General features: G+C 52.2%; 5 protein-coding genes and 1 non-coding gene across 6 annotated transcripts; 2 read left to right on the forward strand and 4 right to left on the reverse strand.

Annotated features, from left to right (window-relative positions):
- Positions 1-311: 311 nt before the first annotated feature.
- VTN00DRAFT_10296 (uncharacterized protein) lies at positions 312-1695 on the reverse strand (the record flags this gene model as incomplete). Its single annotated transcript, XM_069426936.1, has 5 exons — positions 312-331; positions 401-1271; positions 1335-1481; positions 1585-1628; positions 1689-1695. 5 exons carry the CDS (start codon positions 1693-1695, stop codon positions 312-314), a joined length of 1089 nt encoding a protein of 362 aa, XP_069284058.1.
- A 667-nt stretch (positions 1696-2362) lies between these two features.
- VTN00DRAFT_10297 (uncharacterized protein) lies at positions 2363-3469 on the reverse strand (the record flags this gene model as incomplete). Its single annotated transcript, XM_069426937.1, has 1 exon — positions 2363-3469. The coding sequence occupies one exon, from the start codon at positions 3467-3469 to the stop codon at positions 2363-2365; it is 1107 nt and encodes a 368-aa protein (XP_069284059.1).
- A 1450-nt stretch (positions 3470-4919) lies between these two features.
- Positions 4920-7580, forward strand: VTN00DRAFT_10298 (uncharacterized protein; the record flags this gene model as incomplete). The annotated part of the gene is made up of 5 exons (XM_069426938.1): positions 4920-4949; positions 5020-5172; positions 5221-5320; positions 5377-7124; positions 7182-7580. The coding sequence occupies 5 exons, from the start codon at positions 4920-4922 to the stop codon at positions 7578-7580; spliced, it is 2430 nt and encodes an 809-aa protein (XP_069284060.1).
- A 548-nt stretch (positions 7581-8128) lies between these two features.
- On the forward strand, positions 8129-8212 carry VTN00DRAFT_t190. The gene has a single exon. It is a non-coding gene; the product is annotated as a tRNA-His (tRNA).
- Positions 8213-13864: 5652 nt separating this feature from the next.
- On the reverse strand, positions 13865-15765 carry VTN00DRAFT_10299 (uncharacterized protein; the record flags this gene model as incomplete). Its single annotated transcript, XM_069426939.1, has 4 exons — positions 13865-14131; positions 14182-14348; positions 14427-15421; positions 15515-15765. 4 exons carry the CDS (start codon positions 15763-15765, stop codon positions 13865-13867), a joined length of 1680 nt encoding a protein of 559 aa, XP_069284061.1.
- A 2364-nt stretch (positions 15766-18129) lies between these two features.
- Positions 18130-19274, reverse strand: VTN00DRAFT_10300 (uncharacterized protein; the record flags this gene model as incomplete). The annotated part of the gene is made up of 4 exons (XM_069426942.1): positions 18130-18561; positions 18619-18843; positions 18929-18985; positions 19047-19274. The coding sequence occupies 4 exons, from the start codon at positions 19272-19274 to the stop codon at positions 18130-18132; spliced, it is 942 nt and encodes a 313-aa protein (XP_069284062.1).
- Between the last annotated feature and the right edge of the window lie 449 nt (positions 19275-19723).

Consider the following 19723-nt stretch of genomic DNA (forward strand, 5'->3'; position numbering starts at 1 on the left):
AACCGGAGGACTACAAAGTTTTAAGGGGCGGTAAAATTGATGGACAAGCGCGCTCCTACCGCCAGGGCCTGTGAATGGAGCGGTTTGCCGCGACAGAAAATAGGAAGGGGAACAAGACGGGTAATAAAAAGATCCGTTACACTGAGATTGGATTCGAGACGCCTTTTACCGTGACGCGCGGCGAGTCGGGAACACCTCAATCAGACACCGCATAGAAGAATCGCACAACAAGACACCGTTCCATGCATCTGGCTTGCTTGTAACGAATAGACGAAATGGAAAAGGGACTAGGGCGGCATATCGGCATGAGATTACATAATAATTGCAGGAACTAGTAAGACAAATAACGTCAGAACCAGACCAGACGACAATTGCGGGGTATATGAAATGGCAGTCTTACCGTCAATGTTCTGCTTAATGCTCTTATGCGGCAGGATGGAGCCTCCGTTGACATAGACCTCATCGCCAATCGTGACATCGTCACCGAGGACAGTCACATTCTCCAGACGAGCCCACTTGCCCACCGAGCTGTTCCATCCAACGATGGTGGACTTGACCCAAGCGTGATCCTTGACCTTGCTGTTCTCAAGCAGGACGCAGCGCTGGAGACGCACACCATCACCGACGACGACATTGGGGCCGATGACGACGTTGGGGCCGATACGGCAATTCTGGCCGATCTTCGCAGTCGGGTCGACCATGACGTTACCGCCGTACACGAACGGCTCAGTGCACAGGCTCTGAGGGCTGCGCTTCGCGAGCGAAGAAAGGTAGAGGCAGGTGCCGCTGAGGAAGTCCTTTGGCTGACCAACGTCCATCCAGAAACCCTCGAGATCGAACGAGTGGAGCTGGCCATCCTTGACGATCGCGGGGAAGGTCTCCTGCTCGATAGAGGTGGGGCGCAGCTCGATGCGCTTCAGGACGCTGGGGTTGAGGATGTAGATACCGGCATTGATGCGGTTTCCGACGAACTCGACAGGCTTCTCGACGAATCGGTCGATGCGCGAGGGGTGGTTGGGCTTGTGGACGACGACACCATACTTGGATGGCTCCTCCACCTTGGTCACCACGATCGTACCCTCATCACCGTGCCTCTTGTGGAACTCTGCCAGCTCCTTGAATGGGTATTCGCAGATAATGTCAGAGTTCAGAACGAAGAAGGGCGAATCGTCCTTGGCCAGGATCTTCTCCGCGAGCTTCAGGGGGCCAGCGGTGCCCAGCGGTTCTGGCTCGACGGAGAACTCGATCTTCACGTTGTACTGCTCCTCATACTAATTGGATCCAGCGCGATCAGCAATTGGCCCGAAGACGAGGATATTGTTCCAGGGACGTACCTTCTTGAGGGTCGAAACCATCACATCCGGGCGGTAGTTGACAGCCAGCACGATATCGGTGACACCCGCAGCAGCCAGGCTCTCGACCTGGTGCAGGATCATAGGACGGTTGGCGAACTCGACGAGGGGCTTAGGGAGGGTGAGAGTCTACAGTGATGGGTCATGTCTCAGCTTCAATGTTGGAATTCCTCATGTCGATAAGGGGGAGGGGCATGCGAATGCCGGAGTCGCGATCGACGGGGGCACCTACGAGAGGGCGCAGACGGGTGCCAAACCCTCCGACAAGAATAAGAGCTGTACCGTGACATGTCAGCGGGTGTACCGGAGCGACTCGAGGTCAACGGGCGTCTTTACCCTTCATGGTGGTGGTGTAGTATCAGTATACGTGGTGGTTCTGGTAGATGAAGGTCGAAGGGAGCTGGGTACGCGGGACGTCGGCGGGAAGTAAGCGAGAGGACGGGAAGAGGGATAACGAGAGGCAGATATGATGGCAAGATGAAATCAATGCGGAGGAGTAAGACAAGGATAGAAGCTTGACGGGGGAGGAGACGATGGAAAAGAACAGCTGGCGTGGCCGTCTTATTTTGAGCAGCCGGTGGACGAGGCCACGGGGGGGCTTTAGCAGCTACCAAGGTTTGGGATGGATCGCTCGCACGTTCGCGGCGGCCGCCACAAAAGGGGGACAGGGACTGCGCGGCGCGGCCCACCGTGCTGCATCTGGCCCGGCGTGAAGTCGTGCAGCCTGAGACGCCGTAGCCCCTTCCCCGCTCAGCCTGAGGCCACGCCAACCCCCTGCCGGCACGCCCAATAATCACCGCTGCTGCAATAAATAGGCCACCACACCCACACGGCCTCAACAGCTCGCCCGGCGCAGGCAGTAGCCCTGAAGCTCGCGTCACGGGGCTCGCCGCGCTCGCTCTCTCTCTGCGCGACGACACGTTTCCATCCCATCTGCTCTGCGCCGCCCCCGAGAACGGCGGGTTGATGACGGCCCATCGCATTTCCCCAGGTGGCTGGTCCGCGATGATCTACTCCTGCGTGTCCGGCGGCAGATGCCTGGCTTGCTGCGCGTGGCCGTGAGACATCCCACCATCACCGCCTGCTCCATCCGGCCCGGACCCGACGAACTGCCAGATCCATTCCCGGACCCTGCGTGTCTTCAGCAGATGCGGCTCGTCCCTGCCCGCCACGCTGACGGCCCGCGTCGAGTACAGCCCGCAAGAGTCGCTGCGGTCGACCGGCTGCCGGTGCACCAGGTCGATCTTGGTCATGCCTCTTGCCAGGCCCTGTCCGTACACCCGTTCCCGGAACGAGCTCAGCCCTAGCGTCCGGACCAGGATGATATCTCGCGGCCGGAGACCTGCCAGCGTCTTCCCCAGGCCATCCTGATCGGGCCTGTCACGGCCATGCCCCGGGGGAATCCAGAATGTCAACCCGAACCCGGTCCGGGTCTCGTCGCCCACGACCAGCTCGACGATGTCCATCTCCCGTTTCCATCTCCGCGTCGTCACGCGGCGCGGTGGGTACACGGCGATGATGCCGACAATGAGATTGACCGTCATGGTCTGGGGGACGATGGAGCGCAGGTATCCGGCATTGGGGATGTCCTTGAGGTCGCTCAGATGCCCGCGCAAGGAGGGAAAGCGGGTTTCCGCAACCTCTCGATCGTCACCCGGCTGGGTCTCAAAGGAATACCGCGTGCTCTCTTCCGTCAAGATGCTGGTCTCATCATGAGTGGAGTCCAGGTAGGCCGATTCAGAGAACGACACGCGGGACTCCTCATGGATGGCGATAGAATGATCGTAGAATTGCGAGAGAGCGATGTCCCCGGCGGCAGCCGACGTGTCGCCAGTCGCAGTGAGAACAGACTGCTCTGTAGTGTCTCCAACGAGATCCCGAGTTGTAAAGAAAAGCGGCTCTTGTTGGTTGTCTTGAGTAGAGGTCTGTTCGAAGAGCTGGTGATCTTGCAAGAGTCTCCACTTGGCCGCGGGAGCATCAGATGGAAGCAAGTTTCCTCTATCGGAGACATTCTCGCCGCTGAAGGGCGGTATGGGCCCGTCAAAAAGTTTGTCTTCGTCCCAGTTCAGGCTCCCAGGAGTCGGCGCTCCCATCAGAAAAATAAGCTTCCTCGACATCCTTTCGCGGATGTTGTCAGGAAGACTCAGGGACAGGTCTGCGGGCTGCGTTATGTCTTCTGGGTCTCCAAAGCTTGTGAGTCAGCTTTCTCAAGTGTCGGTTGCATCCATCCAGTAACCCCAGGTAGTTGATGGTGAATTTGTAGTAGCTACCTAGCTAAGGTTCCTTGGTATTATTTTGAATCTGGAGTCGGATGGTGCCAAGACTGAAGCCAGCAGTGCAAGTAAAGCTACTAAGCTTAAACGGTCGCTCCGAGCTTGGTACTACATGTACTTCGTACCTACTTAACCACCATTGTTGTCAACATGCCACCACACTCTGTACTTCTGCTAGTATTGTGATACAGCAAGCAGGCAAAATACGAGACCTACGTAGGCGTTACATTGTTCATCACCTTGGAAGAAACACCGCGACTAGACCATAGTCGTTTCAATTAGAACTACTTAGTACCTGGCTTGGCGACCGGATATTCAAACAATGGACCTATCAATGTGATGCATCACCTCCTAGAACCCCTTTCACTGTGTAGAACCTCTCAGTAGGCCTATGAGCCCTAGGGGAAGGCTTGGCATTAAGTTTCCCTACAAAGTACCTAGGAAGACAGGTACCGGTCTAAAGTTCGAATGTTGTATGCCAGGAGATAGATATTAAGTCTACAGTGTACGATCCTGATAGTCCTGTAGGTACAGTACAACGTGAACTCGGCGTATAACCGGGATGTTTCTTATGATTTTTCGATGTTCCCTCGTTCCCTCTAGGCTTGTGTCTAATCGTGTATACGTCTCTCTCCACTTTCTTACACCCGTCCTTCTTTTCACAAAATGAGCTTTGCAACTTGTCAGGTTTACTGTGTAATCAGAAAACACTGCTTAAATCGAGCCGTCCACCCCCCCCTTTCCCCGATATGCATCTATTTCCTGTCGACTGCTTTTCTCTTCATGTCTCTGTATTAAGGTGCCATTGCCATTCGAAGCACTGAATTCTGAAATAGTCCCTTTGGATGAAGATCCTTCTTATTCTGAAGAAGTGAAAAAGTTCTTTGTAAGCACTTGCCTGGTAGACACCTAAGGCAGCATCAATTGCTCAATGGCAGGCGTTGAGGGCAATTGAGTTGATTTCACCTGGATATGCCCCACATATAGTCACCTGACCTCACGTGTGCCGGCAGTCGGCAGCCCGGACTGGCTACGGCAGGGCACGCGGGCAGGTGTGGCAAGGAAATTCGCCGCATCGGAGAGGCCGCTGAGAGCACCAGACAGACATCATATGTAGCGTGCCCCGGCACCTGCATCTCAACCTCTGCCTCTCAATCCCGATCTAGCGATGGCTCTGCGGTTTCCTGTCGACTGAATCAATATCTTGCAGAGTCCCTTGTCCTTCTTTTTACCTCGTCTGATAGCACTTCCTCGAGCGCTGTCGCGGCCGAGTGCCGCTGGTTCTCGGACAATCATGGCCCACCAGGTAGCAGCCAGCCTGCCGGTATGTATCCATCATCCTTTTACGTCCACCGACGTCTAGGTGACTCTGGCTGACTTTTTATTGTGCGTAGAACATGGCGGCTGTCACCTCGGATCTCTGGCCTTCCATGTCGAACGTCCTCTCTGCGCCCTGGAGGAACTACTCTGAGCGCGTGCCCGCCTCCCGGTCCAAGGCTAGTTCAAGATCATACAGTACTCAACGGCGCCCGGAGGAGATTGCGAAGGTACGTTTATTCACATTTTATTTTGATGGCATATACTGACGGAATTAGGTATCTCATCCGTCGTTGCCGGAATGTCTGGACTCCGTCTCCGTTGACTCACTGAGAGCCGGTATTGCCTCTGGTCGGTTGAGCTCTGCGCCCAGTCGAGGTATGATTTATACTTTGATCCCTACTTGTCCAGTTAGCGACTCTAACATACAACAGCTCTAGGCCAGAACACCTTGTGGACCTCGCAGCTGCTCGCACGAGCGCCGCAGACGCCCTCCCAGACCTCTCGCCAGTACTCGACTTTCTCGGCCTTCAACACCAACCGTCTCCGTCCCGCCCCGAAGATCAACGGAATTTCGAAATTGCAGCAGCAAAGGTTCTTGTTTGGAGGGCCGTCGCAAAGCATCCTAGCGCAGAAGGAGAAGACCGCGAACAATAACCCGAATAGTGCCAACGCCCAAAACGCTTTCTACCAGGCTCTTCTTCGTGCAAACATGCCTGCGATTGTCGTCGAACGGTATCGGAGTGGTCGCTTTGCCAGCAACGCCTTGTCTGAAGCCATCTACATGAAGGCTCTGCAGCGTGTCGGTGGCTCTGACGGTGCAGTGGCCTTGCCAGCTCAGGGACAGATCCAAAGCCAGAATGGAAACCTCAGCTCTGAGCAGCTGCAGGCCATAGGTCAAGCCGTCGCAGCACGCAACCACGGCGGTCAAATCGGTATGGCAACGAAGCAAAGCGGCACGGGCGCCAAGGACTCTCCTCTGTATGTCGTCGTCGAGGAATCGCTGGGAAGTGCAGTGTTCCGATGGGTTAAGTTCTTGCTCTACTTCGGTTTCTTCACCTACATGTCCCTGGTTCTGGTTACGATCCTCGTTGAGACTACCGGCGTTCTGAAAAATGTCAGAGGCCCGCAGAACAACGAAGCTCAGCCTCAGCAGCAGAAGGTCCGTTTCAGCGATGTGCACGGGTGCGACGAAGCCAAGGATGAACTGCAGGAACTGGTCGAATTTCTGCTGAACCCGGAGCGATTCTCCACCCTAGGTGGCAAGCTGCCCAAGGGTGTGCTGCTCGTCGGTCCTCCTGGTACTGGAAAGACCTTGCTGGCTCGTGCCGTCGCTGGAGAAGCTGGTGTTCCGTTCTTCTACATGTCTGGATCTGAATTCGATGAAGTCTACGTCGGTGTTGGTGCCAAGCGTGTCCGTGAGCTGTTCGCTCAGGCTCGCGCTAAGGCGCCTGCTATCATTTTCATCGATGAACTGGATGCTATTGGTGCTAAGAGGAATGAACGGGACGCTGCGTATGTGAAGCAGACCCTGAACCAGCTTCTGACTGAACTCGACGGCTTCTCCCAGACCAGCGGTGTCATCATTATCGCGGCGACCAACTACCCACAGCTTCTGGACAAGGCCCTCACCCGACCAGGTCGATTCGACCGCAGAGTCGTCGTCGGCCTTCCGGACGTGCGCGGTCGTATGGACATTTTGAAACACCACATGAAGAACGTTCAGGTCAGCACGGATGTTGATGTCGCTGTGATTGCTCGTGGCACCCCGGGTTTCTCTGGAGCCGATCTTGAGAACCTGGTCAACCAGGCCGCCGTCCACGCCAGCAGGAACCGACAGACTAAGGTCGGCCCCAAGGACTTCGACTGGGCCAAGGACAAGATCATCATGGGCGCGGAGGCGCGCAGCCGCATCATCCAGGACAAGGACAAGCTTCTGACCGCGTACCACGAGGCTGGCCATGCTCTCGTCGCCTACTTCTCGCCGTCTGCGACTCCTCTGTACAAGATCACCATCGTTCCTCGAGGAATGGCTCTGGGTGTGACCCACTTCCTGCCCGAGATGGACATGGTCTCGAGGAACTACACCGAGTATCTGTCTGACATTGACGTCTCCATGGGTGGTAAGGCCGCCGAAGAGCTGGTCTTTGGACCTGACAAAGTCACCAGCGGCATCTCAGCGGTATGTAACCCTTGTAATCCTAATCTTAGTTGATTGCTAGTTGCTGACTCTTCACAGGACCTTCAACAAGCTACCGAAACTGCCTTCACTCTGGTCACCCGGTTCGGTTACTCGAAGAAACTTGGAAACGTGGATCTCTCAACCAACTACGAGCGCCTGTCCTCCGAGACCAAGCAGGAAATCGAGGCCGAAGTGCGTCGGTTAGTGGAGGAGGCACGAGCTCGTGCCACCAAGATCCTGACCGAGAAGCGCCACGAGCTGGAGCTCCTGACCAAGGCCCTGATGGAATACGAGACCTTGACAAGGGAGGAGATGGAGAAGGTTCTCAGAGGCGAGAAGCTCGAGAAGCTCGAGTCGATACCCCAAGCGCCGCTCAAGCTCCCAGAAGCTTTGCAAGCGCCGGGATTGAATCCTTCCGCGACGGCTGATGGACCACCCACGACGACGGCCAAATAAATAATAAATTAAGCGGGAATATTGATGAGCTTTTTCGGTTGACTTGTCTTGACATGATATGAGAATTTTGTCTCTATTGTCTGCCTTTTTCTTTTCTGGGTCTTGTTATTTGTAACTCGAATCGATTCTGGGCATTCCCTGCCTTTTTCTCCTTTCTATCTTTTTCCATCCTGTATCATCATCTCTCTTCCCCTAAGGAGTCATGTCATGCTGACCCCTGAGGCATGAAACTTTCATGCATCGCTTACGCCATGCATCATATCACATCTATATTGCTATATCATACTACTTACTATGAGCAGCGACAGTTATGCACTGTACATACCTACATAGGTAGCTACTACCTAAAAGGAGAAGAAAAGAGTACCCGGAAAAGAAACAAACAAAATATGCGTCCTTTTGTAAGACTTCGGAGAATCAGCTATTAGACCAACAGGACAAGATCCGATGAGCATGAATCTGCTCACATATTTTATCAGTCAGTTGGGGAAGACGAAAAAGCTGAACTCTCATGTTGTTCTTTTGGAGCCAGCGCTACCAACAAATTGGGTGCTGTGGTGTAGGGGTAGCACGTAACGTTGTGGCTTCACTTCAGCTCCGTTCCGACCTGGGTTCGATTCCCAGCAGCGCCAATCCAAAAAAGGGTTATCCCAGAAAAGACTGGGATATACGCTGTCATTTTTTTTCTTCTTGTTTGTTGGCACTTGTAAGTTTTACTATTTATTTTCTTTCCTTGATTTTTTGTCGATCGAAAGAAAAGTTGCTGTTGTTTTTTATCAGTCTATAGAGTAGATAGTTGAACCGCACCCAGATCGGCCAACCGTTTTGCGCGAACCGACCGTTGTCTGATTGGGTAAAAATACCTAAACAAAAGATCACCATCCAAGCACACTATTCTGTTCTAGCAAGACGTTCTGCGCGGATTAGATACTCTTTTTTTAAGTCACGGTATGGGAATACCCCGCCGGGGAGTTCTTTGGGGATTTAGACCTTGGAGAGGGAAGGAATCCTTCCTTCAACAGGGAATATCTATCTAGTGGAGAGATTCTTAGATGGATTATCATGTTCAAGATACTGTCTTTTCACTGGCATTCAAATATGGCTTGTCCTGTGTGTTTGTGTTTATGTTCTGTTTGGATTAAGGAGGGGGGGAAGAGGGCATTTTCAACGGGAATCGATATTTGCATTAGGTCTAGATAGGTAGATAGATCCTAGGTCCACCGGAGATCTATGGAATTGCTATCACTATGGAAAGTCTCCTTTGGCGCAGTGCGTCTGTATCGTGAGCAGTCAATTAGGTAGGTAGATATGAAAAATTCTGTTGCCCAAGAGCTCCTGTACAACTGATCTCCCTTGGCCTTTTTTTATTTTTCTTCTTTAATTTGACTCCTTCGGACGAGCTTTCCCTGGAAAGAAGCAAAGCATAGAATTGTGAAGGTGGCATATCTCATGTGTGCATACGGCAGATTGTATGTATGTATATTACTCCCAGCTGTTCCTTGGCTTCTTCTTGTTCATGAATTATACTGTACATAATATCTTATCTATCTATCTATCTATCTATCTCAGATGCTGATGGCGATATTCCTTTTTTTTCATTTGATTGACTATATATATTCCATAGGTCTAGGCTACAGGTAAGTGAGTCACCTACCTAGGTAGATACTACACTACAGGCCTAACTTCCATGCACTATGTACATACTGTATGGTACATGTCAAAATATGAATATCTGGTTTTTCTTTAGTTGGTTTAGCCCTGTGTACAGTACATCGGTGGTCAGGTTAGACTAGACACAGCACACAGGATAAATAAACCCCATATGATATGTATGGATCGGATCGATCTCCTCCGACGATCGAGTTCATATACACCACAAACCCACCTAACCGGATCATCTGACCAGACTCGTATGCGGGCAACAAGCAAGGTTTATCACACCCCCCTCCTTTCCTGTCCTGTTTCATCCTATCTATCAGGCATCCAATCCAAGATTGATCACCTTTTAGGTAAGTTACTCTAGCGTAATTTGTTAGTGCTCCATGGGGTGTTTTACCTAATAGAGATACCTGCAGACTTATTACCATTATTAATTGAGTTTTATATTTAGGTACCTAGGTACCTACTATGCATGTGCTGTAGATATTACTACCTAGTTACTCACTACTACTAAGTTGGGTATTGTGCGATGGGTTCGTCTTTTACACTCCCGCGTATACATATCGACCTATGCGTTGCGTGTTAGACTTCCTGCTCGTCGTACCTACCTTGTGCTCGTCTGGTCTTCTATTTCATTATAAGAATAAATATCTACACTATGTAAGCACCTAATTTGTTTTTCTGGGGAGGTTGCTGCGGTAGTGGTTCAAGCTGATCATAACCTTCCACCTTCCTGGTCCACTGCAGGTCTGTCTGGATTTGGCTTGACATAATTTCATCCTACTAAGCTCCTAATTGTAAGTAGGGAAGTGCTAAGTAGTGAATGCAATACGATGGAGGTACTTCAACGGAAGGTTCGTTTCCACCGTTCATGATAGATGGTCAATCAAGTTTGACCAGAACTCAGAGAGAGAAAGAGAGAGCACTTTGTGTGTGTGCCCAAGACAAGACTCAGGTTGGTATCTACCTACCTAAGGTGGGGAAGATATCCAGGGTGCGGGGAAGGGGGTCCGGGAGCGGCTAGTTAATTAAGACCCGCGTGTTATCGTGATACCTACCTAACCTATCTGTGCCGCTGTTCTGAAGGTTGGACCTGTCTGGTCTGGCCTGGTCTGGGCCTAACCCCCTCTCCTCCTTGTCTGCCTCTGCCAAGGCAAGGTTGTTGGCTGGGAAGCGAGTGGCTTGCTTATCTCCGACTGTTCACCTGGTTGCTGGTGTTGGTGGCTTGAAGGTTTGGCTTAAGTTCCGTCCCCGTCCCCGTCCCCGTGCGGAGACCCCATCATCGACGGGCGCCCTACTTGATGTACTCTATATCTTGCTCTCTACCCCGGTCCAATGTTACGGAGACTTTCCGTACGAAAGAAGGTTATGTCTGCCACTCACCGGTGGCCATGATATGACGGGTCTACCTACCTCCCTAGAAGGAAACGAATGGACCTGAAGAAGGGAGACATACCCGGCAGCGTGCAGCAGGGGTAGACCAGGAGGCATGTATCCGAATCTACCTAGGTGCTTAAGATATCAGTCCGACAGCTGAAGAACGATGGACGATTTGTACTGCAGAAATAATATGTACATAGAAGCTCACCTGGTAGCGTTGCACCTGCTGTGCTTTTGTTTCTTCACCCCGCCCAACGGGATGTTCATCAAGGGGTCGGTCTGCCACGGTGCATCATCGGAGAATATGCCCATTGACGGACTGATAGATTGACTGATTGCCTGAGTGATTCTTGGTACCGCAGCAACCGTTGTTGTCTTGTCTGTCTGCAAGCTCTTGGAAAACGAGTAATACCTCTCCAATGCGGTACGCGGAAATCAAGCGGCAGCACCAGGTAGGTGGGTAGGTTACGCTAGGTCCTTCTAACGTGCACTTTTTTTCGGTCCACATCACATCTAATAAGTAAGATGCCGCGCCACTACTGTACGTAGGTACCTACTCTGTCTCACCTCCGGCTTCTCCACGGTCTGGTCTCAAGATCCCGAAGGTGAAAGTGAAACACTACATAGAGAAGGAACAACCCGGACCCGGCCACCATAAGATCAAGAGCGGTCGTCCTGACAAAGTTTGCGACGCGCGTAGAGTTTGAGGTCGGAGAAAGCATACTCGTCCTCTGGGCCGAGTAGGAGGACGAAGTACGCAGTAGTGTTGGCGACAAGGAGTGACCAAAGCATGCAACGCAGTGGAGTTCCAATGTGCTAGGGTATTAAACTAACTGTCAGGGACGTGGTCGAGGGTCGGAACGAGGGAAGTCGACCTGCATCCTGCTCCCATGGTTACCGTACGTTAGTTAGTGCACTAGTACAGACTATAGTAATAGTAATGATAACAACAATAAACAATAATGTGGGCACTAAGAACAGCAAGCGAAAGAAAAGCGGTAGCAAAAGTTGGTTTCTCTAACAACACGCCAGACAACAAAAAACCCTTCCATATTCCAGATTCCAACTTTTCCATGTAGACCAAACCCGTCCTAAAAGTATTAATTCATCCAATGCAAAAAAAAACTTCCTAACAAGAATCTTCTGCCGCTAGATGCCTTTTCGCCCTCCCATCCTTCAACAACGGGACCAGTTAAAGGGAATTGGATGATACTGGAGGCCCGATTGGCGAAGTTGGTTTATGGTGAGGTTGGATCAAGAAATCCGAAGCTATTTTTTGCAGTCACCTGTAGATCAAATGTTAATTGATACCGTCAGCCGAACATCACCGCCCTCTCCGGATCTTTATCCAGTCCTGTAACATAATGTCCAAATGAAGAAAACCAATTAATCCTTCTTCAAGGCACATACTGCATATTTCGTCTATACGATCTTCTCTGTTTCAAGGTAAATCGATCAGCAATGTCCCTTGGCGAACAGTACAGAGATAGAAGAGGACTCAACGCTCTTACATGCTAACCACATTGAGAGGGCATATCTTGCCTGTTCGTGCGTATATGGTGCACCAAGCTGTCACTAAGAAGCGATGATGGCCACATTGGTAGTTAACTTGTGTATGATCACACATTGTCGTCACAACGAAGGCTTAGCGGCGGTCAACAGAGGTATCACACAATTCGCAGCAACAGTAGAGCATCAAAGAAATCACTTGGGATAGTCAGAGCATGAAGGGAGAAAAAAACAATTGACAAAGCTCGTAGGACGTGCGCCCTGTGATCAATAAGGGGAGAAAAGAAAAATCCCGCCTCACGGAGATTTTTTAAGGTGGCCTGCTCGGCCATCCCGATGCATCGACGGCAATTGACCGGGCCCGCCCCCTTTGACGCCCACAGACCAACATGGTCAAAGAGTGAGCGTAGCTGGAGAGGTCGTGTGGTGTGTGTCTAGGTGGATGATGTAGACCATAACTGTATGGAGGGAGGGGCTTGGTACTGGCGTATAGCCCTGCACCATGCAAGCTGCTCGTGGTGGCGCAAGACGACTGGGGAACGACCAGCTGTCGGCTGCTCGACGACAAAATAACTAATTCTATAATAGTAGTCGGCTTCTAAATGCTGTTAACCAACGCACCGGCGACTCCGTTTCTGCGGACCTGGGTCAAGGTGGGACAATATCATTCGTGTTTTCGCGTATGCAAGATCGGCCCCGAAGACTGCTCGTATACACGAAGTATCGCCGGCTGATGTGGCCATTCGAGAGTAGCGAGAGACTCTTCGGGCCTGAATATACCATTTTGGAATTTGTCAAGGTGAAATAGATGCTCTTCTCGGACTCTTGGAAATGTCCATAAACACGCCAGGCTTGCCTTTTTGGCGCACACCGCGTTCAGTGCTAAGGATGGACCCCGGTATGTGGCTGCGGATTATCATTCTCGAATAACCGACAGCCGGTGACTACCCAAAAAAAGGGAGACGAGGGTCCCAAATATTTGCCTCAGAGGGACCTCTTCGAATCCTATCCAAGTCGTCCGAACGGACGATCACTTAGGGGAGGTCACGAGGGAGCTGGGTTGCCAGCATTGCAGAGAGCGAACCCCCTTTTGGTGCAACATGAATCCAAATAGTAATGCCAAGCAGGTACTGAGTGACAGCCGTCGACGACGGTGCCTACGTGAGGCCCCTGATATCAGATCGTCGTTTTGATGTTTCGCCGTCCCTACCGCGGGTCCACCAGCCATATGGCGTGCGGCCGCCCGGGGAAAGCACGGCAACGGTCAACAACGCTATGGAACTTGATGGAAGGGAACTAATTGCAGCTAAGTTCCCGAGCGCCGTTGTCATGGAAGAGTAACGCGAGACGATCGACTGCTAGTTGCAGGGACTAGCAGATGGCGAGTCTTACCCCTGTTGGTCAGCTGCTCAGATGAATCCAAATGGACATGGGCTGAATTTAATACAGAATTAGAAGGTGCTTGGAAGATCACTGATACAATTCCAAAAAGCCCCACCCACAGAGAAAGTAACAACAATCGGGTTGAATGCAAGCAAAGTTATAGACATGAATAATAATAATAATAATAATAATAATAATAATAATAAATGACATGCATGTGACATCACTATTAGCCTCCTATATATGCCTTAAACGTGGGTATCCAAACAATTTCCATGCGACACATGTACGCCCCAACCAAAAAGAATCCCGAAATGCTGCCTACGTAGTTAACGCCAAACCAAGGTTATTAATTATATCGTGTCGGAATCGATCTCGCTGGTATCGAGCCAGCCGCGAGACATCTCGACCGCTTTCGTCCACTGTTTATACATCTTGGCGCTTTCGATTTCCGAAATCTTCGGTGTAAAAGTCGTCCGGTTAGCACGGTTCATGTGCTTGAGTTCGTCGAACTCCTTCCAGATGTCGATGGCGAATCCAGCCGCGATCGCGGCGCCTAGGGCTGTGGTTTCATGCATGGATGGCCGGTCGACAGGGATACGAATAATATCGGCTTGGGACTGTCCCATGTTTAGTATCTCGAAGTAAAACAGGGAATGTTAATACTCACTTGCATGCAGATGTCAGAGTTGCTCATTCCGCCATCCACAGCGAGCTCCGACAGCTTGTGTCCACTATCCAATTCCATGGCGTCCAAAATTGCCTTAGTTTGGAAACAAGCAGCCTCCATTGTCGCACGGGCAATATGTCCACGCTGGGTGTGCTGTGTTATGCCAACTGTGTATTCCAGTTAGTCAAAAAGGACGTCCCGGGTGAAACCAGACCGGTCTGAAAAGGGGCGAGGGGTTCACTTACAGATTGTTCCCTTAGCATCATCAATCCAGTAAGGCGCGAACAGACCACTGAAAGCCGTGACGAACACGCAGCCTCCATTGTCAGGAACTGTTGCGGCTACTTCGCTGACCTTACGGGAATCACGGAAGAAGCCCATATTATTCATAAGGAAAGAGATACCGCTGCCTGCAACGGCGATACTGCCCTCCAATGCATATATTGGCTTTCTATTAGCTCCCATCTGGAATCCCACCGTTGCGAGCAAACCGTGTTTCGAGATCACCGGTTTTTCTCCGACGTTGTAGAGAAGGAAGCAGCCAGTGCCATATGTATTCTTGGCCGAGCCCGGGGTAAATGCGCAGTGGCCCACCAAGGCCGCGGACTGGTCACCCAGACAGCTGGTTATCCGGATGCCTTCGAGCGGACCAGAAGCTATACGGCCAAACTCCTTGGGGTCAGACGAGGGGACGATCTTTGGAAGCCTGATCTTGTTCTTGTCTAGTTCGAAGAACTTCAGCAACCGGTCGTCATATTTCAATTCGTGAAGATTCATAAACATCGTTCTTGAAGCGTTGGTCACGTCTGTGACCAAGACGTTGTTTTTGCGTCCACCGTTGAGGTTGTACAACAACCATGTGTCCACCGTGCCAAAAGCCAGTCTCCCCTCATCGTACGCCCTTTTCACCTCAGGGCAGTTCCGAAGGAGCCACAGCAATGTGACTGACGATGGGTATGTCGAGAGCGGCAGACCACAAATGTTGATGAGATCATCCGCACCCTCTTTCTCCTTCAGCTCTCTGACCAGAGCCTTAGTGCGGGTGTCGGGCCAAGCGATGGCATTATGCAGGGGTTCTCCCGTTTCAAGATCCCAGACGAGGGTTGTTTCTCGTTGGCTCGTAATCCCGATAGCCTCGATGTCTGCTTTGGAATGGCCCAAGGCGAGGAATGACTTCATCGCCTCTTCAATGCACTTCTCGACGGACGACACCAGCTCCTTGGGATCTTGTTCGTGCCATCTGTAGTAGATAGACGATATCTCGTTAGAAGAACTGTGAACTTGCTGCTGCGCTGAAAAGCGCAAGAGATATAGATAGGAAGCATTGGCTCACCCTGGATGCTCGTGGATTTGACGGAATTCAGACTGGTATGACGCAACGGGAACACCCGTTCCGTCGAAGATAATGAACCGTGAGCTGGTGGTACCCTGGTCAATGGCACCTAGAAAACGATCCTTGAGGTTGTCCTTTCTGTGAAATTCGTCCTGGACGAGGGAACGGTCCCCATCGAAGGACTGTGTGGCCTTGATCTCAACCGCTGGACCAGACTCCAACGTAACGTCTTCAACCATATCAACAGCCATCTCGGGGGATGATGATGGGGGAGGAGCAGTAGACTTGACGACGGGGCGACTGAATGGAATTACGTCTCTTAAGAGGTCTACTGCTCGATACGCAGGGGAGAATATGGAGCGAAGCAGAGACTGCTCGCGTTGATACTGAAGCGGCTCCAGCTTGGTGACGTACGAGTGATGGGGATGCCTAAATAGGTAGGTAGGTAGATAAGGTAGCGTTGGTAGACAGAGTCCGGGGAGAGGGATCTCAACTGGCGGCTGGATGCAGAGAGGATATGAACAGAACAGAACAGAGAGAAAGGAATGCAAAAAAAAGGTGGCGGCCAGGCGTGCTTTATCCACGGCGGTGGACCAGCGATCGGGCGGGAGGAGAGCAGAGAGAGACAGTCATAGCCACGCTCCCCCTTCCACGGCGGAGAAGTGGGCGGGTGGGGAGGAAGGCGCCTGCTTCTCCAACGCCTCCACACTGCAGCAGGAAATGATGTGCTAGTTGCTACCGCTGCTCGATCTTGGTCGGTTTTCTCCTGATCAGACGACCTGTCTAGCTTACCCCGTAGTCCCCTCGCATCCGTGCCTAGGCCCTCCCGCGCGGACTTGCCGCGGCGTTGCTTCGCACATGTTATGTTTAGATCATTTAGAACTGTCTCTGCGCACTGATTATTCTTCTAGCGCCAGCAGGAATCCGCTGTAATCCGTAGCCCTGATGCTGGTGCGCGCCGTTTCGGTCTTCCCCTGCACGGCATGCCGACCTCCTGTAGATATGTACCTAGGGCAACGGGATATGGGCGCTCCCAGCGTGCCAGAACCCCTGCGCGGAGATACAGTCAATTGAGGCCCTTCTCCAGATCAGATGACAGGCATTGGAGATAGCCAGGGGTTCTGCGTGCAGCAAGCATTACTCCGTTCGGCATTTCCTATGTAAGTACTGCGGCATTATTAGGTACAGGTACGGGACATGGCACCAGCTTTGGGCCTAGCCACGGAGTGAGCGGCCCCCGCAGTCGTATCGATAAAGGTCCCCCGATCATGCGAGACTACTGCTAGGACCACCTGCACCTGACCTGCCTGGCCCGCGGCGCTGCTCCCTACGAACCCTTCGTTGCAATCTAGGCCCCGGGCTATTTTGAGGCTATCATAATTTTTCTTTTTTGCTTTTTTCCTTTTTTTACTATTTTAGCATCAGAACTTAACCTGCAGACCCTCAGGGACAAATAAATTCCCATCGGAAATTTCGGCTGCACATGTTCGTCCGCCAGACTAGCTGGACGCTTGTTTGGAAAAATTTTTTTGCCCCCTTTCCATAGTGGAAATAAACACGTAGTTACTCCCTACATAGAACCACGGCCATTTCCCTGATCCTGTTTGCGCGCGGAATGTGACGATGGCCTGGGCCGGGGTTGGAAGTTACGCACGTCCGCCTTGGGTTCGCCTCCTGGGGGGGGGGCTGGAAGCTGGCCTGGGAGCAGCCGGTTTTCGACGTGCGCGGGTGCTGACGTTTTCGATCAGTTTCCCTGCCATGTAGAGTAAAGTACCCTTACTCCGGACTTCGGACCGACTCATCATTCGTTAGGGATGTAGATGTAAACGACCCTGCCATGGCGGAAAGAGAAAAAAAGGAGGAACAAATCACAAGCACGGAAATAGACAGATCAGGCATCATTGATGACGGGGACTCCGTTTCAGGATCCAAACAGAAAAAAAAGTGCGGCGGGCCGAACGCAGTTCAGAAACCTGCTCCAGGCTCAGACGTCGTCACCACGAGCGCCGGGACGGGATCTGCAGAGGGTATGAGGCGCCGTGAGGCTAGGCGTTCGACCAAGAACAAGATGGAAGCCCAGGTGACCTCTCTCGGGACGCACGAACGGCCAAGCTATCCGGTCCCTGCCTGCAGTCTAACACTTTTTTTTGTCTTGCTCAACGCCATTACTCATCCATTGTCCATTACTCATGCATTCTTCTATCAATTGTATCATTGATTCAGTCCCTGGCGTCTTATCTACTTCTTGGCCGCATCTCACCTACAGTAGATACTAACAGCCCCAAGGTTCCAGGATTAGGTGGTACACAAAGTACGGAGGCTGAAGTGGGCCGGGCAGGGAGACGTGGAGACAAATGAAAAACAGCGTCAGCTGGACAGCTAGATTTTACGTTTAATCTACAATCGTCCACAGAAATTCCACAACACTATCGACCACACACTACAGAACCACAACCAAAAAGGGGCAACCGCCCATCGTCGCCTAACGCAGCGACCACCCCCCACAGGAGTTGAAACAAGGTAGGCCATGTGATTTTTTTCTTTTTCTTTGCTGCCCGACAGGGAAGGTATGGCGAGAGGTGTTTTTTTTATATGTCACCTACTCTCCATGTCTTTTACTCCTCCTGCTCCTGAGCCTGGGCCTCAGCCTCAGCCTTGCGCTTGGCCTCCTCCTTCTCCTTCTTCTGGAGATATCTCAGAGCGCTGATCTTCTCACTCAGGCTGTGCTCAGAGGTGACGTTCTGAGAGATGCGCTCGCGGCCAATCAGGCTGGTAACAATGCTGGCTCCGACGATGAAGGTCAGAACGAAGCGGTACATGCCGTACCAGTGAGGAGCCCAGCCGCGGGAAGCAACGCGGGCGTCGTTGTAGTACATGAAGGTGAAGGCCAGGAACTGGCTGATCAGGGCGTACTCGACGGGGAACAGAAGAGTGGTCCAGGCGACAGCAGGAGCGATGACACCGATCGCGTAGCGCTTGTAGCCCTGCTTACCACCGTAGCCGGCCCATTCAAGTCCCCAGTGGATGGCACCGAGGAAGGACAAGATCTGAGACACAATGCTTAGTATTCAACGTAGTCGCACGGGTTGGCGTGCTGCACTTACCACGGCACCGTAGCCGACCTGGATGGGCTCGATCATGTGCAGCATCAGTTCTGCGGTCTGACCAGAGATCAGGAAGCCACTGCCCTTGGTTGCGGTGTTGTTGATCTCCCAAGCAAGGTAGGCGGTGTCCAGAGACGTCACCAGGTATGGGATGACACCGGCCATACCAAAGTACAGAGCCTCCTTGGGGACGTCCTGGAGGCTGAAGGTGTCCTTGATGACTTTCTGTATGTAGAAAAAAAAAAATTTGCATTAGAATACCAATATCGCGCCTGAACAAACTTGCACAGTCGACACTGAGGAGACATACCACATCGCCCTTGACACCAGCCATCATATCGACGTCCTCCTCCGCGGGCTTGTCATCCTGTACAGACGTTAACTACCAAATGATCTATTATGTTGCCATTGACGGGTTTGATGCTGACCCTCTCAGCCTTGCCGGCGGTGGAGGCATATCGGACGAGAGCAGTGGTGGCAGGCTTGCGGAAAGCGAGGGCAAGGCTTGGGGACGAGGTCAAGCGAGCGGGCTGGTGGGCGGACGACGTCAATTGAGCCTTGAAGACGCTTCTCGAGAGGGTCGAGCGGGCGACAGAGGAATTGGAGGTCGAGATAGCCCGGAGGACGGAGCGGGCGGCGGTGCTTCGGTACAGCATTGTGCGATAGAGTGTGTGAAGCCTCGGAGGCGATATCAACAGGAAAGCTCGGGTAGAATAGGAATCCGCAGGGAAGCCCAACGAAGACCCCAATTGAACCAAAAAGGACGGAGAGGAGATCTAAGAGCGGAGAGTAAAAGATAAACTCGGGGTAGGACTCGAGTTTGACTCGTTGACGTGGCACTGGGTCGGCGAGGGTCTTTCGGACCTGAGGAGCACAGAGCAAAGTGACGAGGTGGTGAGATGTGTAATTGCTAGCTCGGGAGAACCGCAGACGCTAAGCCCGCACACCCCTCCGGCCGTGATGCCTGAGACTGCAAATCAGGCCTCAGGCATCACAGTGTCCCCTCCTTGCCGGACGCGTGTCCAGGGCTGGAACCCTAACCAGCTAAACCTGGATGGGAAGTCTCCCTCTCGGCCACTCGACATCCCGCCTGCGCCAAGACACG

Source organism: Thermoascus crustaceus, assembly GCF_041956765.1.
Source record: "Thermoascus crustaceus strain CBS 181.67 unplaced genomic scaffold VTN00scaffold_9, whole genome shotgun sequence".
Lineage (NCBI taxonomy): Eukaryota > Fungi > Ascomycota > Eurotiomycetes > Eurotiales > Thermoascaceae > Thermoascus > Thermoascus crustaceus.